At 50.1% G+C, this 20715-nt stretch overlaps 2 protein-coding genes across 4 annotated transcripts; both read left to right on the top strand.

The window, feature by feature from the left end:
• Nucleotides 1-656: 656 nt before the first annotated feature.
• chrne (cholinergic receptor, nicotinic, epsilon) lies at nt 657-7468 on the top strand. Its single transcript, XM_067256687.1, has 12 exons — nt 657-748; nt 1308-1441; nt 1597-1641; nt 1957-2066; nt 2870-3025; nt 3185-3282; nt 3515-3715; nt 3798-3912; nt 4066-4180; nt 4391-4592; nt 5117-5250; nt 5743-7468. The coding sequence occupies exons 1-12, from the start codon at nt 685-687 to the stop codon at nt 5908-5910; spliced, it is 1542 nt and encodes a 513-aa protein (XP_067112788.1). The 5' UTR covers nt 657-684; the 3' UTR covers nt 5911-7468.
• An 88-nt stretch (nt 7469-7556) lies between these two features.
• Nucleotides 7557-20609, top strand: pld2 (phospholipase D2). 3 transcript variants are annotated; one of them, XM_067256685.1, is made up of 24 exons: nt 7557-8621; nt 10702-10815; nt 11172-11299; nt 11491-11633; nt 11870-11963; nt 12087-12152; nt 12297-12355; nt 12472-12717; nt 12958-13101; nt 13217-13300; nt 13622-13700; nt 14192-14302; nt 14565-14774; nt 14995-15181; nt 15430-15548; nt 15699-15812; nt 16022-16126; nt 16653-16741; nt 17177-17290; nt 17439-17485; nt 17617-17751; nt 18042-18195; nt 19222-19339; nt 19637-20609. In XM_067256685.1, the coding sequence occupies exons 3-24, from the start codon at nt 11186-11188 to the stop codon at nt 19859-19861; spliced, it is 2757 nt and encodes a 918-aa protein (XP_067112786.1). In that variant the 5' UTR covers nt 7557-8621; nt 10702-10815; nt 11172-11185; the 3' UTR covers nt 19862-20609. The 3 variants fall into 3 exon arrangements, with proteins under 3 accessions (XP_067112786.1, XP_067112784.1, XP_067112787.1); XM_067256683.1 differs by having other exon boundaries at nt 10655-10815; XM_067256686.1 differs by lacking the exons at nt 18042-18195; nt 19637-20609 and having other exon boundaries at nt 10655-10815; nt 19222-19283.
• The last annotated feature ends 106 nt before the right edge of the window (nt 20610-20715 follow it).

Raw genomic sequence — 20715 nt, 5'->3', positions numbered from 1 at the left:
AATATAACATGACTAATTCAGCCTCTCTCTGTGCATGTGACCTAGGCCTACTGCTCATAGACATCTTGTGCATGCACGCATACAGAATCAATAACACACTATCAAATGAAAACACAAGTGGACATGAATCTTTAGGTGTCGAGTCGGTTTTCTCCCTTGGCGTCCTCTTGACCCCTGAAGAGACGCAGAGTGACTGCCCCCCCCCCCCCCCCCCCCGCTGGGCCTGTCTCACCTGTTCACCTTGCTTACACGCACGCACCCACACACATAAAGATATATATACACACACACACACACACACACACACAAAGAAAACAGCGGCCGGGTCAGCAGCAGGCCGGTCGGCCGGGCGTTTTGTGGAGTTGAACTGGAGCCACAACATGACAACGCATGAACGTGGACACTCTCGTCTCCGACCCCACGAGGAACAGCGCGGGTGATGTTGACACAGGCAGGTATGAAAATAATAACGACCGTCGGTGTCATCATCACCGTGACGATGGCTCCCACTGATCCCAGAGGGCCAGAGTGGGACTGGCAGGCCAAGTTTGGCAGCAGGCTGCCGTGAAACCTGAGCTGGCGACAGCTGGAGGAGGGAGGTGGCGGTGGGGAGACGCACACATAGTCTCACCCTTTCTCTTTCTTTCGACGTCTGCTCGAGCGTTATCTGCTGCTTGCTCTCTGATGGCGGCCGGATACTTCTGGACGTGTTTGGTCGCTGCCGTGTTGTGGACGGGGATCTCCCAGGGTGAGGAGAGGTGGCTGGGGTGAAACCGGCAGATTTACAGGCTCTGGTGCTGCCCTTAGCTCCATGCCAGCAGTTCAAGTTAGGAGCGTGTTGTTGCTCGTCTTTGAAGCAGTCCTGCTCACTCTGAGAAACTTCACTGAACTAACTGAAGTTCAGATCTCAGCCTTTTCTGTTTGCTTCAGAGGACTGAGGAACACGTCAGTTTGGTAACAAGGTGTTAAGTCATGGATGGCACCTGCAGTAATGTGGAGATGTGTGATGACGGTGTTGTTCTGACTTTTGTAGTTGTGATTCGTATTTACCAACAGCCTCAGTAACAAATCTCTTTATCCCTCCCCTCCTCCCATCCCCCTCCCTCTCACCCCATCTCCCCCTCTCTCTCTCTCTCTCTCTCTCTCTCTCTCTCTCTCTCTCTCTCTCTCTCTCTCTTCTTCATCTCTCCCTCCCCTCTCGCTGTCCCTCTTTCTCTCTCTCTCTCCCTCTCCCCCCCATCCCTCCCATCTTTTTCTTTCTCTCCCGCTCCTTCCTTCCCCAACTCCTCCCCCCTCTCTCCCCCCAGTCAGGTGTAACGAGGAGTCCGTGCTCATGCAGCATATTTTCAGCAAATACAACAAGAACATCCGGCCTGCCCGGACACCCACAGACAAGGTGGAGGTTCAGGTCAAACTGATCCTCACCAACCTGATCTCCCTGGTGAGAGGCTACACACACACGCGCACACAAATAAACAAACATGCACACACACACACACACACACGTGCACACACACGTTGACACACTCAGTTACGTTGTGCATCCGTCGCTGATGTTGTTAACGAGAGACCATGCTTCTGCGTGTTCTTCGACAGAATGAGAAGGAAGAGACTCTAACCACCAACGTGTGGATCGAGATAGTGAGTTCCTCTCTCCTAACACTTCACCTGCATGAAAACCACAAAACTTGTTTGTACATGTAACGTCCCAAAAGAAAAGATGTCTGCCGTCCTCCAAGTAGACTCCTGTGTTCCATCCCTCTCCCTCTCCCTCTCCCTCTCCCTCTCCCTCTCCCTCTCCCTCTCCCTCTCCCTCTCCCCCTCTCCCTCTCCCTCTCCCTCTCCCCCTCTCCCTCTCCCTCTCCCTCTCCCTCTCCCTCTCCCTCTCCCTCTCCCTCTCCCTCTCCCTCTCCCTCTCCCCCCTCCTTGCCAACACCCCCCCCCCTCCCCCCCCAGCAATGGGAAGACTATCGTCTGACCTGGAACAAATCAGAGTTCTTCAACATCGGTGTGATCCGTGTGCCGTACAACATGGTGTGGCTCCCTGATATCGTCCTTGAGAACAAGTGAGTTATGATCGGCACACTTAACATTGCAGGGTCAGTTTGGTGACTTGATCTTTCACCTCTCAGACTCTGGTCAGATACAATCTATCCTCCTTGTTCCTCCCTCACTGGACTTCTCCTCTTCATGTTTCTTCCATTTTCTTTCTGACAGTTCCTTTGACATTTTTCTTGTCTTCTGTGAGGGTTTAGATTGGTCGTAGGTGCTGATCTTTGGGTGTCTGTGAAGGAGTCTGTGACATTGCTTGAGAAAAGGGCTGTACAAATAACATTTGATTGTTCTTTGTGGTGCACATACAGAAATTCCTACTATTAATATATGATACGTATGATAATACTGTCATACATAGTGACGGTGATGATTTAGGGGTAACAAAGGTGAGACCAATTTGTTTGTTGACCAATAGCACCACCTGCTGATCGTATCATATGACACTGGAGAGAAAATTCAAAATGGTGGCAATATGTTTTTATTAGGCCTATTTATTTTTTCTAAACAAAACCAGCTCATCCAAACAACGATACTCCAGCACTGTGTTTCCTTGGGTCCTGAGCAAGACACTTCATACAGTACCCAGTTCTTGAGATAATCGGGACACACATATACACGAACACCCAGACAGACAGAGTTTCCTGGAATTATAGTTAGATGGCAGTTAATGTCACATCAATGCAAAATGTCGCTGAGTAGCTTCATGGTAGTTAATGTCACCTTATTATGAAATGTTGCTGTGATGTAAACCTAACTAAAAGGGTTGCCTGATAATGATCATTGTTTTCCTTTCTTCCTCCTCTCGGTTTGGCAGCATCGATGGGAAGTTTGACGTAGCTTACTACGCTAACGTCCTGATCTATGCAGAAGGCTACATGTATTGGCTCCCCCCAGCCATATACCGCAGCACCTGCGCCATAGAGATCACCTACTTTCCCTTCGACTACCAGAACTGCACTCTCGTCTTCAGGTCAGTGTCACACACTAGTTTTCACACTAGATGAACACTCGTATGAAGCTTCTTAGAAGAAATATCTTGTGTGTTTCGATCCCAACAAACCTTTACGTAGTTTTGGATAAAAACATCAGCTTCCTCTCTGTGTGTGTTGTATTGCCTCCTGTCTCTCAGGTCTCAGACGTACAACGCTAATGAGCTCAATATTATATTGGCAATCGACGGAGACTCTCAAATCGAGTGGGTGGACATAGACCCCGAAGCGTTTACTGGTACTGTGTGCCCACACAACCACACGCATAACCACATATATCACACACACAAGCAATGTAATGACCACAGAAGGGATGGTTTAAAATAACATTTGAGTGTTGGTCAAGATGTTGTAGTTTCAAATCCTTCTCTGTACGTCCCTTTTGATAGACGTGTCTTCTAAAATAATAAAGTACAGTATCTCGCACGCTGAACAACACGTGATCATGTGATGATCATGTCCTGTTGCAGAGAACGGGGAGTGGGCCATCAAACACAGGCCGGGCAGGAAGCTGATAAACACTCGCTACTCCCCTGAAGACCTGGAGTACCAGGAGATCAGCTTCAACCTGATCATCCAGAGGAAGCCTCTGTTCTACATCATCAACGTCATCCTGCCCTGCTCGCTCATCTCCTCGCTGGTCGTGCTCGCCTACTTCCTGCCCGCTCAGGGTCAGTGCTTCCTGTCAGATGTGACTGTTGTGTGGTGGGTCTGAGTGTTGTGAGGTGGGTCTGAGTGTTGTGTGGTCCACAGCTGGAGGGCAGAAGCTGACCGTGTCCATCTCAGTCTTGCTGGCCCAGACTGTCTTCCTCTTCCTTATCGCTCAGAAGGTCCCGGAAACTTCTCTCTCCGTTCCCCTGATTGGCAAGTGAGTCTGAGCGCGTCTATGAACGTGACTGATCAGAGAGAGCTCTGATTCCCAAAGTGATGTCTCAACTCTCCTCTTCCCTCTCCTCGCTCCTCTGCCCCCCTCTCTCCCTCCTCGCTCCTCTGCCCCCCTCTCTCCCTCCTCTCTCTCCAGGTATCTCATCTTCGTCATGTCAGTGACCACTCTCATCGCCACCAATCAGATTGTGGTGCTAAACATTTCCCTGCGCAGTCCAAGCACCCACACCATGTCCTACACAATCAAACATGTATGTACTGTCCATAAATCTACATTATCAAACATGTATGTAGGCATAATGTCTGTATCTATTAACATGAACAAACATGGATATCAAACATGCCTCCACTAAGACGTTGGAATTGTATGGAATCGAAAAATAGAAGAAAAAACACAATTTCTAAATGTACCTGATCCATTTTACACCCTCACCCCCCACACCCTGACCCCTGACCCCCAGGTGTTCCTGGAGCTGGTCCCTCGCTTCCTGCGCATGCCCCCCCTGCTGGACGAGAGCGAGGCGGAGGTGAACGGGGTGCGTGAGCGGCGGCGGAGCTCGTTCGGCCTGATGCAGAGAGCCGAGGAGTACGTCCTCAAGCAGCCTCGCAGCGAGATGATGTTCGACAAGCAGAGGGAGCGACACGGACTCACACGCTCCTTCGGTAACACTGAGACCAGGGAGAGAGAGAGAGAGAGAGAGAGAGAGAGAGAGAGAGAGAGAGAGAGAGAGAGAGAGAGAGAGAGAGAGAGAGAGAGAGAGAGGGTGGGGGGGATACATGCAGCAAAGGGCCCAGCCCGGATTAGAACCGTAAAAGAACTGTGATTCTCGAGTTATAAAAAGAGTTGTTCAGTTTGAAAGAATCCTTCACACAAACTGCACAGCACAAGTACACAGGTTCAGATGGTGGTGTGACTGTATGAGACTTCAAGACAGGTTAACTTGGCATCTGTGTCTCTCTATCTCCCCCTAGTGGACACCATTGACTGTGTCTGTGTCTCTCTATCTCCCCCTAGTGGACACCATTGACTGTGTCTGTGTCTCTCTATCTCCCCCTAGTGGACACCATTGACTGTGTCTGTGTCTCTCTATCTCCCCCTAGTGGACACCATTGACTGTGTCTGTGTCTCTCTATCTCCCCCTAGTGGACACCATTGACTGTGTCTGTGTCTCTCTATCCCCTCCTAGTGGACACCATTGACGTGAGCTCCACAGCCACCCTGTACAAGAGCCTGGCCCAAGCTGCCCCGGAGATCAAGGAGTGTGTGGACGCCTGTAACTTCATCGCTGAGAGCACAAGGCAGCAGAACGACATAGGATCCGTAAGTCCTGTTCACCATCTGGCTGGAAGCAGTCCTGATGTTGTGACTGTCTGGCGGGAAGCAGTCCTGATGTTGTGACTGTCTGGCTGGAAGCAGTCCTGATGTTGTGATTCCGGCCGTCAAGTCAAGACAGTATCAATTAGGATCCATTCGGGCAAATCGATATTCTGAAACCTGATCTGTAACATGCTTCTCTTTCTATACCTCTCTCTCCCTCCCTCTCTCTCTCTACCTCTCTCCCTCCCTCCCCCCTCTCTTTCCCTCTCTTTCTCTACCTCTCTCTCCCTCCACCCTCTCTTTCCCTCCCTCTCTCCCTCTCTCCCCCCTCTCTTTCCCTCCCTCTCTCCCTCCTCTTTCTCTACCTCTCTCCCCCCCTCTCTCCCCCCTCTCTTTCTCTCCCTCTCTCCCCCCTCTCTCTCTCTCCCTCTCTCCCCCCTGTCCCTCTCTGCCTCTCTTTCTCTCCCTCTCTTTCTCTCCCTTACTGTCCTACAGGAAAGGGAGAGCTGGGTGTTGATCGGGAAGATGATTGACAAGGTGTGTTTCTGGGTGGCCATCCTCCTGTTCTCCATAGGAACGGTGGCCATATTCCTCACTGGACACTTCAACCAGGTCCCAGAGTTACCCTTCCCCGGGGAGAACAAGAGATACTCCCCCAGCTAAGACGCCACAACGCCCCCGAACAGTTAACATTTTTTTTTTTAATAATTTAACAGATGCTTGTATCCAAAGTGACATTTAAGTAGTGCATGTAAAAAGTACAGCGGAAGATCACGGATCAGAAGAGTACAGTTCTAACAGGAATTCAGTGGCCAGTCATGGAACATTTTTTACCAGATACAGTGTATAGTAACCCCGTCTCAGCTACCAGGCATGATGCGCCGGTAATGTGTAAAGTAATACAGTACAACAGTAACATCTTAACTGCACTATTATATTTACATTTAGTCATTTAGCAGACGCCCTTATCCAGAGCGACTTACAGTAAGTACAGGGACATTCCCCACGAGGCAAGTAGGGTGAAGTGTCTTGCCCAAAGACACAACGTCATTTGGCACGGCCAGGAATCGAACCGCCAACCTTCTGATTAATAGCCCGATTCCCTAACCGCTCAGCCATCAGACAGACAGCCCTATTCCCTAACCGCTCAGCCATCAGACAGGCCTATTACATAGTACAATACAACAAAACAATGACATGCACCATAAAAGTGCAACCATGTCGTGGGTGCGGTCCCTTACGATATAGTGGTACAACCGGATTGTCAGGGTGAATCCATGAGGGTGGACAGAGAGAGTGCAGAATGAGCCGCTGGCAAGGAAGGATTTCCAAGTAAGAAAACGTTAACTTCTTCCAAAACCAGGAACAAGCAGGGAGTCACATGAACATGACAAGGAACCCACAACGACTGACATAGGGAGTGGACACGTACACAGGGCACACGGACAACAGCTGGGAGATTAGAGAGAGAGGGACAACAGCTGGGAGATTAGAGAGAGAGGGACAACAGCTGGGAGATTAGAGAGAGAGGGACAACAGCTGGGAGATTAGAGAGAGAGGGACAACAGCTGGGAGATTAGAGAGAGAGGGACAACAGCTGGGAGATTAGAGAGAGAGGGACAACAGCTGGGAGATTAGAGAGAGAGGGACAACAGCTGGGAGATTAGAGAGAGAGGGACAACAGCTGGGAGATTAGAGAGAGAGGGACAACAGCTGGGAGATTAGAGAGAGAGGGACAACAGCTGGGAGATTAGAGAGAGAGGGACAACAGCTGGGAGATTAGAGAGAGAGGGACAACAGCTGGGAGATTAGAGAGAGAGGGACAACAGCTGGGAGAAGGAGAGACCGGAGGTGCAGGAAGCCAGGAGAGAGAGAGACAAGACCAGGGCTGGAAAACACCCAGGAAAACAGACAGGACACCAGGGCAGGGAAGAAAAGAGATCTTGGGCCAGGATATCAAATACAACTTCCAGAGAATTGTACAAATCAGTGGGGATCTCTAGAAGGAATGTACTGTGAAGGAGGTGATGACTCGTGTTCTGGTCCCAGTATGGGATTCTTGATTTTCAAACAGTTTCTTGAAAGTATACTGTTGTTTGTACTTGTTCTGAAGATCTCAATGAGGACGTTTTTAATGACTTTAATTATCAAGGGTTGTAATGTTTGTGTTCTCTATTGTCTTATTCATTCAAATTAATTAAAGTCAAATATTTTTTTTTTATGTGACTATGGCAGTCATTGATACTGATTGGGGCCCATATTCATAAACAAGTACAGCACAGTAAACACAGACATACATAGGCCTACACACACTCCAACACACACCATTTCAACTTCATTGAGGAAGTCTTCATAAAATGGTGTGAAGTCCATAGCTACAGTTCATCCATCCATGCAATGCCTAAACCTACAGGGGTAGGGTACTCGACATCCCGCTTCAAACACTGCAAAAATGCGTGGATTTTATGTGACTGAAATCACAAAACGTGATTGGTGTGGTGTCACAGAAAGGGGTCAGGGCACTAGTCAATCAGGAAGCTCCGATGATAAATGCATGCAAAACATGTCCCAGATTACCCGAATTCACCCTAGCTCTGTGGTTAGAGCATTTGATTGCGTATCAAAAAATCGCTTGTTCAAATACCCCTGTTCGTTGCTTTGTAGAAAAGGGTCTGCACTGTTGAATAATCGAATATGAAAAATATGTTGTTGAAGCGGCTTTTCATAGCAACTAATCTCTCGAGAGCTCAGCTCGCTTTTACCCGTCGCTGCTGTAAGACATCTGGGAAAGGGAAGTTCACAGCAGCGTCCCGAGCATTCTAAGCACAGGCAGCTGCACTGTACATTCGTTGCCTTTGGCTTCCGGGAGCGACCACCAGTCCAGACTTGTCAATTGTTACTGTATATGTTGGCTACTCTCATCGAGGGAGAAAAACATGTTTTAGCCTCCGAACGCGAACAGTGGAAGGATCAGGTATACATGGGCGTCTTGTGGTTTATGAGCAAAGGACGATGATGTCACCGAAGCATTTACAGATATCCGATGAGGCTACTATAATGAGAAGTATTGAAAAATGCTGTGGCAAATCTGTACTCATCATGATTTTGTAATGACCCGAATCTCGGGACCTGAATATTATTTAACAGGAGGGACTAGTCTCGACTACGTCACTCTGAGTGCACAGCAATCCAAATAAAACACCCTATTTTCTCTTCAAAACTACTGGTATGTCTGCATTCAGAGGAAGAATAAAAGCTATTAACTTAACTCGTAGGTTATTGCTGTAATCTTTCAGAGCTTTCCCGGATGTACCTTTTTGATGTCTTGTGATTTTACCGCTCGGTAAAAGTTAAGAAGAGGACAACGCCAAAAAGTAAGTAACGAATCTCATCCCTGCACTCTACATTCCGCATAATGGCAGCGGGAATGTAGACATAGTTAGCATACTAATGGTTCTCAGACGGTGGAAAAAAAGTTTCCACCGTCTAACCCTTTTCAACTACCAACATATTTGGGTTCAATTTTGAGTGAAGATTTTTCTAATGCCTGCTATGTTGACTACTACAAACTCAATCACATTGTTTGGAGTATCCTGATACGTGCATACAGTAGGCACTCTGTCTTATCACTTGAGTTATAGCATACCAGACGACCACAATGAACGAGTAAAACCATTTAGGCTGTACCTAAGAAACTGCAAGTCAATGCATCTTTATGTTAACTTCAGTTTTTTTTTTGTTAACGTTAAACTTGCTTTTTTTCCACGGTACAGTAGGCTATAAAGGCAAACATGACTAAGGCATCAGTCACAATTAATTTTCCAACTTGTTTATACTGTTCAACTTCTTAAAAAAATATTTACCCCTTCAACAGTCTTAAACCTTGTTGAAACCGAGTACTTTTAGTCTCCACCGTCACTATATCAGCTAAAATCTAACTGTAAATATTGATGCTTTAGGCACTTATTTTGTCAACATCATACAGGCCCCAACATTCCAAGTTGGGGTGAGGGGCAGAGTTATAATTTCTCCGTCCGTGTGATTCATTCCCTCTGCGGTCGGTGTGTACTGGTCATCACAATCTAGATCTACTGCTGTATAATCTTCTCTTAGACGTCAGGGCCAAACTTCCGGGACCTCGACCCGCTACTCTGTGGCCGATCCGTGACCCCCCCCCCCCCCCCATACACACACACAGAGTTGTTTGCAACGGGGTATCTCTCCCCCCCCCCCCCCCCCCCTCACACACACAGTTTTGGAGCTTCTCTGTCGGTATATTACAGTAGCATTGCATTGACCACACCATACATACCACCAAACATGGATTCGTAGAGTTGAGACTCATGGCAAAACCTTCTAACATCCTACGAAAAGAGGATTCATCCTGGTAGTCCTGCTCTCTGTCACCAGAGTACCTGAGGCTGTGTGAACTATGGACACCAGTTTCCTGGAAGCGTTGGTTCCAGTTCACTCTGCTGTTATGACTACATCCACCACCTGGCTTCCTGTTTCAGGGATGGAGGGGTTTTCCTGCCCCGCCGTCTTCCAGTGGCAATGAGTCGTAAACCGATAAACAATCTGTGGAGGAAACAGGGACAGTATGTCAACATGACTAGCTCAAAACGAGAGTAGAATCGAGAAGTTAATAAGGTCTGGCTCGATCAGACAGATCCGGTCCTCTTTCTCTCCTCTCTCCCTCCCTCCATCCCTCTTTCTTTTATTTTGTTTCTCTCTTCCTTAGTCTGGTTCTGTTTTGCTCTTTCCCATGCTCTCTCTCTTCCTCTTTCTCTGTCTCCCTCTGCATCCTCTCTCCCTCCCTCCCACTCCCCCCTCTCTCCCCCCTACTCCCTCTCCCCCACCCCTCTCTCTTTCTCTCTCCTTGTGTTCTCTCCGGGTAGTGTTCCACCTGGTTGCCCCGGCAACAGGGTATCCAGCCAATCAGAGCCCATCTGCTCCCCCACACTCAAGTGTGCACACCTCTGACACCTCTAACTCTGTGCGTTCCTGTTTCTAGTCTTCTCAAGTGTCACTTTGCTGATGCTAACACCAGGTAAATACTAGCGCTAGCTGAATTAGCGTTGGAATCTCCCAGTGCTGTTTTCCTGTGTGAGTCTGTCTGCCTGTTTCACCTTCTCTGTTGTGTGATAGGCCTCAGCAGACATGTTGACATGCTGCTGGTGTGATGCGATCGTCCTGTTTGCTCTTGGGCTGAAGGACCCGAGAGAAGCAGATTATATTTAGACTCAAGCGAAGCCGAATCTCACCTCGATCCCCTCTGGACTATAAATATTCAGCCAGATCAGCCCACACTGTAACAAGCATGTCTGGTTTTGGAACAGGTCTCTGAATGACTGCTTCATTGAACTGTCTTGTGTCCTGTGTTTAGTAAAAAATGTCATTTCTCCAGCTTGTGCTGAAAGGCGTGGTACTACAGCAGCATGTCCATACCAGCAGGGGGCGAGGTGGAGGCCCTGAGCGCCGTGGCCCATGTTCTGAAGAAGAGGCGTTTCAGCCAGGACGGCAACCACCTGAGCCCAGAGGAGGTGGATGGACTCCTGGTGGACAGTGGTGAGGAGACGCTGGGCTCGCATCACTTCCTGTCTTACAGCACTTCCTGTCTCACAGCCATTCCTGTCTCTGCACACACGCGGGCAGTGGTGTCAATAATAATAATAATAATAATATAATAATATTAAGAATGTTTTCATTTCGAAGACGATTCTATCCAAAAGCCATGTTAAGGAGTGGATTATTTCTAACCTTTGACCTCTTGATCTAAAGCGAAACGCTCTATCACTGAGCTACACCTGTGCAGAGGGAGGTTCTGTGTGCAGGTCAGTCACCAAGGTGACAACACACGGGCGACCGTGTGCGGTCACCGTGGCGATTGCGCTCCTGGTCACCGTGTTGAGTGTTCCCTGCAGATGGGCGGGCCTTCATGGTGGTTCACCACCTGCTGGGACTCCGGGAGATGGGGATTCCGGTCCTGCTTCCTGGCACCCCTCTCACTTGTAAGGTGGAGAGCACTGAGAGATACACCACGCGCTCCAAGGTGTGGCTCGGGGAGGGGGGGGTGTGATACAGTGTGTGTGTGTGTTGCAGGTGTGTTTGTTACAGTGTGTGTGTGTGTGTTGCAAGTGTATGTGATACAGGGTGTGTGTGTGTTACAGTGTGTGTGTGTGTTGCAGGTGTATGTGTGTGTGATACAGTGTGTGTGATGCAGTGTGTGTGTGTGTGTTGCAGGTGAGTGTGTGTACTCTGTACACCGTACGGCTCACCCACGGCAGGTTCAGCTGGACGGTGAAGAGGAAGTACAAGCACTTCCAGGAGCTGCACAGAGACATCTACAAACACAAGATGATGCTTCACTTCCTGCCGCTGGGCAGGTCAGTCTACCCTCGACCCAGACACGCAAACTGCCCTGGAGCAGCAGGCACACATTTGTTTACTATTCAAAGCAGAGAGATGATTTGTTTTGGTTGTGGTTGCACATGCTTTGTGTCTTGATCTGGTACGCCATGTGCAGGTTTGACTCTTATTCTGAAAGGCTGTGTGCAGGTGTGACTCTTATTCTGAAAGGCTGTGTGCAGGTGTGACTCTTATTCTGAAATGCTGTGTGCAGGTTTGCGATCCAGAGACAGCAGCTGAGGAATATGACTGAAGAGATGCCCTCTCTGCACGGGGCAGACAGGATAAGACGCAGCTCGAGCAAACCGGTACCAGGCTTCATGTTCCCACACACACACACACACACACACACACGTCAGACTGTTTTCCTCATCAGATGAGCCTGCAGTGAGGTGCCATGTCAGTGTGTGACTGAGCCTCTCTGTTTGCAGAAATACCTGGAGGACTACCTGAACGGACTGCTGGAGAACAGTTTCTGTAGAAACTTTCACGGCATGGTGAAATAAAGTTCTATGTTTCTGTCTATGTCTAGTTCCACACACACACACACACACACACACTAACAACCACACAGTAACAAACATACACAGTAACACACACACACACTCACCTTCTCTTGACATATCTTGCTCTGATTCCAGCTGGAGTTTCTTGACGTCAGTCCTTTGTCCTTTGTCAGTGATCTTGGACCTAAAGGGCTGTAAGTGACACTGTGCTGTATAATCACAGTAATAACTTTATAATAACAATATAGCAGAGTAATTAAGTGTAATAACTGTGTAATAACAGTATAATAACAGCAGTTCTGTCTCTCAGCGAGGGCTGGATCTTCAAGAGGTCAGGAGGTCACCGTATCCAGGGTCTGAACTGCATCGGTCACCACCAGTTCTGCTTCCGCTGGTCGCGGCGCTGGCTGGTGGTGAAGGACTCCTTCCTGCTCTACCTCAACCGGGAGAACGGGGTTGTCTGCTTCGCCCTGCTGTTTGACCCAGAGTTCAAAGTTCAAGTGGGCCGCGCGTACACCGACACCAAGTATGGCGTCTGCATAGAGAACTTCACCAGGTAGGTCCGGCCTGGCGTCTCTCTCCCCTCTCTCTGACTCGCCCTCGGCACATTGTGTTCTTCTGCGTTCTCACTGGTGGGGGTTTTGCTGAGTGCGTGGGACGTTTCAGTCTGGTGTACGAGCACGTTTGGGTTTTGTGAATATTGAAAAGATCCGAGCGTTGTTGCGGCTGTACTACTGACTGAAAAGTTAAGAGAAGTTCAACTCACCTGATGTGTGCGTGTGTGTGTGTGTTTCAGGACGCTGGTCATTAAGTGCAGCAGCTACCGGCAGGCATTGTGGTGGAGTCATGAGATCCACCGTCTGTCGGAGCCGTGTGACTTCCTCAAGGTGCAGCGATTCGACGGCTTCGCCCCGCCGCGCGACGACACCCTCACCAAATGGTACAGCAGATACAACGAGCAAACATATGCATGTCAAATATCCACATCAAATATCTCTGTTTATCAATTATATCAGTATGAGATATGTATTAACTGTGCGTGTGTGTGTGTTCAGGTATGTGAATGGGAGGGGCTACTTTGCAGATCTGGCTGATGCTCTTGAGCAGGCTAAGGAGGAGATCTTCATCACAGACTGGTGGTGAGAGCCTGACCCCTGACCCTAAAAGTGTTATACAGCAGTGTTGATAGTGATAAAAACTATGATGATGATGATGATAGTTCTGATGGTGATGCTAGTGAGTGTAGTTCTAGAACAGTATGGTGATGATAGTTATGATGGTGATGCTAGTGAGTGTAGTTCTAGAACAGTATGGTGATGATAGTTATGATGGTGATGCTAGTGAGTGTAGTTCTAGAACAGTATGGTGATGATAGTTATGATGGTGATGCTAGTGAGTGTAGTTCTAGAACAGTATGGTGATGATAGTTATGATAGTGAATGTTGTATATCTGCCATTAGGCTCAGTCCTGAAGTCTTCCTGAAGCGCCCGGCCACGAACACCTACTGGCGTCTCGACGAGATCCTCAAACGCAAAGCAGTATGAAACCCTTCTTTCCTAATCTCAATCTGAAGCCTTCTTTCCTAATCTCAATCTGCAACCTTCCTACCTAATCTCAATCTGAAGCCTTTTTACCTAATCTCAATCTGAAGCCTTTTTACCTAATCTCAATCTGAAGCCTTCCTACCTAATCTCAATCTGAAGCCTTTTTACCTAATCTCAATCTGAAGCCTTTTTACCTAATCTCAATCTGAAGCCTTCCTACCTAATCTCAATCTGAAGAATTCCTACTTAATCTAAATCTGAAGCCTTCCTACCTAATCTCAACCTGAAGCCCTTTCATCATCCTCTATATCTCTTCTGCCTCTCCTCCTGTCAACATTCATCTAGATGTACCTTAGTTCCCTGAATGGCATTAGTTAGTTATCTCCATGTTCAGGAATCCCCTCCTCCTTTTGAGGACATCATAGACCATAGGACATCATAGGCAGAACACAGGCTAGTTGTGATGACTCCCTCCACCTCTCCAGGAGCAGGGGGTGAAGGTGTGTGTGCTGCTATACAAGGAAGTGGAGATGGCCCTGGGCATCAACAGCGATCACAGCAAGAGGACCCTGATGAACATGCATCCCAACATCAAGGTCCTGTCCCCCAGTAAACTGCCTGCTGTTGTACATGTCATGTTGTCCTCTGCAGGATTCTGTAGAGGAGGAGAGGGGAAACCATGACATTTTAATGCTGACATCTGTTCTCTGGTATCTCCCTCCCCTGGTCTCTCCCCTGGTCTCTCCCCTGGTCTCTCCCCTGGTCTCTCCCCTGGTCTCTCCCCTGGTCTCTCTCCTGGTCTCTCCCCTGGTCTCTCTCCTGGTCTCTCCCCTGGTCTCTCTCCTGGTCTCTCTCCAGGTGATGCGTCATCCAGACCACGTCTCGTCAGTGGTGTTCCTGTGGGCGCACCACGAGAAGATGGTGGCCATCGACCAATCGGTGGCCTTCGTGGGAGGCATTGACCTGGCGTTCGGCAGATGGGACGACAGCCAGTACCGCCTGTTGGATCTGGTTTCCACGGAGACGGCCGCCTGTGGGCTGGAGATGGAGAGGAGGGTGGGGTCAGAGGTGAGGCGTCTCTGTTGAGCTCCCAGCTGATCGAACCCTATCTGATCACGGGACTAACACACTCACAGTCACGTGTCTGGCACTCTCAGTGCAAAGTTCTGGTTGGAGGCTCTCCATGTCGGAAGCAAGGGGGGAGGTGGACGGGGTGGGGGGGCAGCTTGAGAGATTAAAAGTCTGTGAGGGCAGAGGATGGAACGAGGGTCTATTGCTGTCTCCTCAGGCGGTGGATGAAGTGGACCAGGGGGACCAGCACCAGGAGCCGCCCGGTGCTGGGAGCTCTCTGGACCCAGTGGGACCAGCGCAAGTGGACCCTGAGGACCTGACTGATAACACCATGCTGTGGCTGGGGAAGGACTACAGCAACTTCATCAGGAGAGACTGGGTCCAGCTGGACAAACCCTTCGAAGGTACTTTTACTAACCTGTACAGTGTACTCTCTCTCTCTCTCTCTCTCTCTCTCTGTCTCTCTCTCTCTCTCTCTCTCTCTCTCTCTCTCTCTCTCTCTCTGTCTCTCTCTCTCTCTCTGTCTCTCTCTCTCTCTCTCTCTCTCACTCACTCACTCACTCACTCACTCACTCACACAGTCACTCACTCTCACTAACACAGTCACTCACACACACACGTATTGAGGGGTCTCTGTGTGGATGTTCCCCAGACAACATCGATCGGACCCAGGTCCCCCGTATGCCGTGGCGTGATCTGTCTTCTGCCGTTCACGGCAAGGCTGCCCGTGACGTCGCCCGCCATTTCATCCAGCGCTGGAACTTCACCAAGGTGAGTGGTCAAAGGTCGATGTGGGCTCGAGGTCATCAGGAGCACATGGGGAGGGTGTGTGTGTGTGGGGTGGTAGTGTGGTAGTGTGTGTGGGCACTTGTGTGTCTCACCATCATCCATCTTCTCCTTCCTCTGTTTCGCCGGCTGCAGATCTTTAAGAACAAATACAAGGACAAGTTCTACCCCTGTCTGCTACCCAAGTCTCACAGCACCGCCAACACACTGCCCTTCACTGTCCCCGGCGCTGGGAGGGCCAAAGTCCAGGTACACACACACACACCACACACACCACACACACCAACACCACTCATACACATTCCCCATCAATACCCCACACTCTCTCCCTCTCTCTCTCTCTCTCTCACTCTCTCTCTCTCTCTCTCTCTCTCTCTCTCTCTCTCACTCTCTCTCCCCCTCTCTCTCTCTCTCTCTCTACCTCTCTCTCTCACTCTCTCTCTCTGTTCCTCTGGTAGGTTTTGCGTTCCGTGGATCGCTGGTCAGCAGGAACCTGTGAAAGCTCCATCCTGAAGGCCTACGTCCACACCATCCAGACCAGCCAGCACTACATCTATATAGAGGTACTCTGCTCTCAGTTGGTGTGTGACTGGGATTGAAGCTGTGGTCTCTGTCAGGCTTCTCCCTGGTTTCTGTGGTCTCTGTCAGGCTCCTCCCTGGTTTCTGTGGTCTCTGTCAGGCTCCTCCCTGGTTTCTGTGGTCTCTGTCAGGCTCCTCCCTGGTTTCTGTGGTCTCTGTCAGGCTCCTCCCTGGTTTCTGTGGTCTCTGTCAGGCTCCTCCCTGGTTTCTGTGGTCTCTGTCAGGCTTCTCCCTGGTTTCTGTGGTCTCTGTCAGGCTCCTCCCTGGTTTCTGTGGTCTCTGACAGGCTCCTCCCTGGTTTCTGTGGTCTCTGTCAGGCTTCTCCCTGGTTTCTAAGGTCTCTGAGTTCCTGTTGACTGAACACTGTCGTTGATGCACTTGGCAGCAGGTGTGTTTACCTGGGCAGGCGCTACGTGGAAGATGTCAAGCGTGAGACGATGCTGTCATCTCAGTCTCCTTCCTTCTCTTTTTATTTTATTTTCTTTCTCTCCTCTCCTCTCCTCCATTCAGAACCAGTTCTTCATCAGCTGTGCTGACGGGAAGAATGTCCACAATGGCATCGGAGACGCCATCGTTGAGAGAATCCTACGTGCTCATAGGTCAGTCTGCTGTCAGGTGATCCAGTCTGCTGTCAGGTGATCCAGTCTAGCGGCTTCCCGTTAGCTCTCCGGATAAGTGCGTACCATGTAGGCAGAGGCCTTACCGCGGAGGCCTTACCGCGGAGGCCTTACCGCGGAGGCCCGGGTTCGAATCCGGCCTGGGTCTTTTGCTGCATGTCTTCTCTCCCCCCCTGCGTTTCCTGTCACATGTCACTTACAACCGTCCAGTGAAATATGCAAAATGCCAGAAAAGAGACGGTGGTGATCCAGTCCTGATCTCTGCTGCCGGGCCACTTCAAGGCTGCTCACACAGCAACATGTTTTAGTCCTCTGGAGATCTTCTGTCTTCAGCTGGCCTTGCTGATTCTCACACACACACACACACACATGTGCTGACGCGGTGTTGTGTGTGTGTGTGTGTGTGTGTGTGGTCAGGGAACAGAAGAAGTACAGAGTGTTTGTGGTGGTGCCGCTGTTGCCAGGCTTCGAGGGAGACATCAAAGAGGGAGGAGGCAACGCTATCCAGGCCATCCTGCACTTCACCTACAGGTCAGCTACCACACACACACACACACCTGGCCCCTCACACACACACACCTGGCCCCTCACACACACACCTGGCCCCTCACACACACACATACCTCCCCCCCCCCCCCCTCCTCCACACACACACACTGACAGTGTTGTGCTTCCCCAGGACGATGTGTCGAGGAGAGTTCTCCATCCTGTCCAGACTTAAAGAAGGTAAACTTCCTCTCCACTCTCCAGACCAGTCGTCACCATGGAGACCATCTCTGATCACCCGTCTCCTCCCTGGTTGTGTGTATGGTGTGTGTGTGTGTGCATGTGTATGGTGTGTGTTGTCTCCCCTGCAGTGCAGGAGAGGTGGACTGACTACATCAGCCTGTGCGGTCTGAGGACTCACTCTGAGCTGTCCGAGTCCCTGGTCACTGAGCTGATCTACGTCCACAGCAAGATCCTCATCGCCGACGACCACCGCTACATCATCGGTGAGTCAAAGAGACAGGCCCTCGCTGTGACTCATAGCCTGACTCAGCCTCACACAGATAACCACCCATTCTGCATGAACACTAAGATGTGAATGATACGCACGTCTTAGTAGCGTAAACAGAGACAGGCTCTGAATGCTCCCCGGGTCAGGAGGAGGGGGGGACACTCAGGAGGCCCTCAGGTTTAATCCCAGCTTCCTGTCCTCGCCGCAGTGTCTCCGCCCTGTGTCTGAGGGTCTGGTGTGTGTCTGAGGGTCTGGTGTGTTCTCCCCCCCCCCCCCCCCCCCCAGGCTCAGCCAACATTAACGACCGCAGCATGCTGGGCAGCCGGGACAGCGAGCTGGCGGTGCTGGTGGAGGACGAGGAGAGGGTGCCATCCACCATGGACGGGGAGGAGTACCAGGCAGGGCCTCTGGCTCTGGCCCTGCGCAAGGACTGCTTCAGGTCTGCACCGCCCCCCCTGCTCACCCCACTGAGCTGCAGGAACATCTCAACTAGAGGGCGGGGCTGGGGATGGGGTGGAGGCTGGGGCTGGAGATGAGGCTGGGGCGGAGGCTGGGGCTGGAGTTGAACTAGGGCTGAAGCTGGAGAGTGTTTGATGTTAGCAGTATGGACGTGAGAGGGTTACCACCTCTGCAGAGGTGATTCACTCGTCACATGATGAACTCCCACATCTTCCCCAGCTGTTCCTGAGAGGGTCTGGGCCGGGAGCCACAGCCCTGGCAGGGGTCCTCACAGATCACTGTTGTTGTTGTTACAGTACCATAACAGCTTTATCAGGAAGGGGTTCAAATGATTGATTGTTTTATTTTCTGTTTATTCATGCGCTGCAACTAGGAGAGACTGAAACCATATGTGCACGGATTTAGAGTATCTTTGCTCGCAGTGTACTCTGCTCATAGTGTGTAGATTCTACTCTACACACATGCGCACACACACACACACTCACTTTATGTGCCAGCAGAACAGCTCATACTGTACCAGAAGCCATCCAGAATATCCCCCAGTTTCCAAGGGAACCATCTCAGATGACAGGCCTGCGCATGCGTTCTCCTCCAGCTCTTTATGAAGAAATTCCGTCGCAGGAAATATGGATTTCCGCTTTGAGTTCATGTTGACACTCAATGTCGATCTTGTACTCACTAACTTGACAGTTTATTATCCAACATGTTTGCCATGGTGTGTGTGTATATATGTGTGTGTGTGTGGAAGGGTGTGTGTGTGTGTGGCAGGGTATATGTCAAGGAGGAGCCAAGTGGCTGAGCGGTTAGGGAATCGGGCTAGTAATCCGAAGGTTGCTGGTTTGATTCGGGCCGTGCAAAATGACGTTGTGTCCTTGGGCAAGGCACTTCACCTTACTTGCCTCGGGGGGAATGTCCCTGTACTTTCTGTAAGTCGCTCTGGATAAGAGCGTCTGCTAAATGACTAAAATGTAAATGTAAATGCATGACTGTCTCCTGTCTCCTCCAGAGTTTTGACTGGAGCTGATTCGGACCCCAGCATCAACATCGACGACCCGGTCAGCGACCACTTCTTCTACCTGGTCTGGAACGAGACGGCAAGGTTGAATTCCTCCATTTATGACAAGGTAGAGATAACTGGTCAGACACATCTTCAACATCCAGACTCGCCTCTCTGCACGGTCACCCAGCCCCCTCTTCCAACATGTCACTTTCTCACAACCCCATTGTTTGTCTGAAACGTTTATCCACAGCGACTAACGTTACAGAGGGGGAATCGAACCTTGACCTCTTGCTCTGCAGTCAAAAACTACAGAGTACCACTGAGCTGTACCCACCCCTGCTTACCTAACCATCACGTCCTATCTCCACTTTCCATCTCTCCCTCCCTCGTGTTGTCCTGTCTGGCCGTGGCCCTATCACAGGTCTTCAACTGCCTCCCCTGTAACTCAGTCCACAACATGCGAGAGCTGAAGGAGTGGTCCTGTCAGGAGCGACTGTGTGACACCGACCCCTTGCTGGCCAATCAGGAGATGGAGAAGATCCGGGGCCTCCTGGTCCACTTCCCCCTCAACTTCCTGTCTGAGGAGAACCTGCTTCCTCCCCTGGGCAGCAAGGAGGGGATGGCTCCTGTGGGGCTGTGGACGTAGCGCCCCCCGCGGGCCTGGAGGGGCGTCACGTAGGCTACACATGCATACGTTGGATGTGCTCGTAGGGACTTTTAGCTAACCACTCTTAACACATGATGATCTGTGTTTGTGACAGGTTTGTGTTCCTTAAAGCTCTGATCTGTGGAACAACTGAGGCGGCAGAGCGGACAACAGTATCAGACAGTTAGGGAACAGAACGTACTTTTATTGTTGCAAGGTTGTGTGTGCGTGCGTGTGTGTGTGTGGGGGTGGTTAGATGGGTGGATAGTCCTACCTCCCCCTCCTCCCCACTCGCTCTTTCTCTCACTCTGTGTCTATCTCTCTCTTTCTAGCTTTACCTCTCAATGCAGTGCCAGCAAATCTGTCTGAACATTTGTGGTTGTTATGGTGATGGGTATGAAGGGCGGACTAGGGAGTAGGAGAGAGGAGAAGAGAAAGGAATCGGTCAGATAAGCAGAGGGACGGAAAAAGATGACGATCTGCTAAATCAGGAGTGTTCGTCAGATGGTGTGAGCAAATATGGAAAATGACTGTTGACTGGCAAACTCATTTACACAGTGCCAAAATATGACAAAGTCATGGAAGCAGGGAAGGAGAAAAGGAGGAAAGGAAGGAATAAGCAAGGGAGGGGAGAAGGGATAAAAAGATATTCAAGGGGGGCTCACTTAATTTAATTGTTTTTTTCCTGTCACCATGACTACCAAGTGAATTATGGTTATGTAACCGATCTGTCACTGGTCCAGCACATTCCACCTCCTTTTAAGAAGAGGGGGGGGGGGGGGGCAGACAGAGGTGGGGAGGAAGTGAGGAGAGGAGGGGGGGGGGGGGCTGTTCAAAACAACATTTGTCATATA

This window comes from Osmerus mordax, chromosome 19, assembly GCF_038355195.1.
Source record: "Osmerus mordax isolate fOsmMor3 chromosome 19, fOsmMor3.pri, whole genome shotgun sequence".
Taxonomy (NCBI): Eukaryota; Metazoa; Chordata; class Actinopteri; order Osmeriformes; family Osmeridae; genus Osmerus; species Osmerus mordax.
This window is presented reverse-complemented; position numbering and strand designations above follow the sequence as displayed.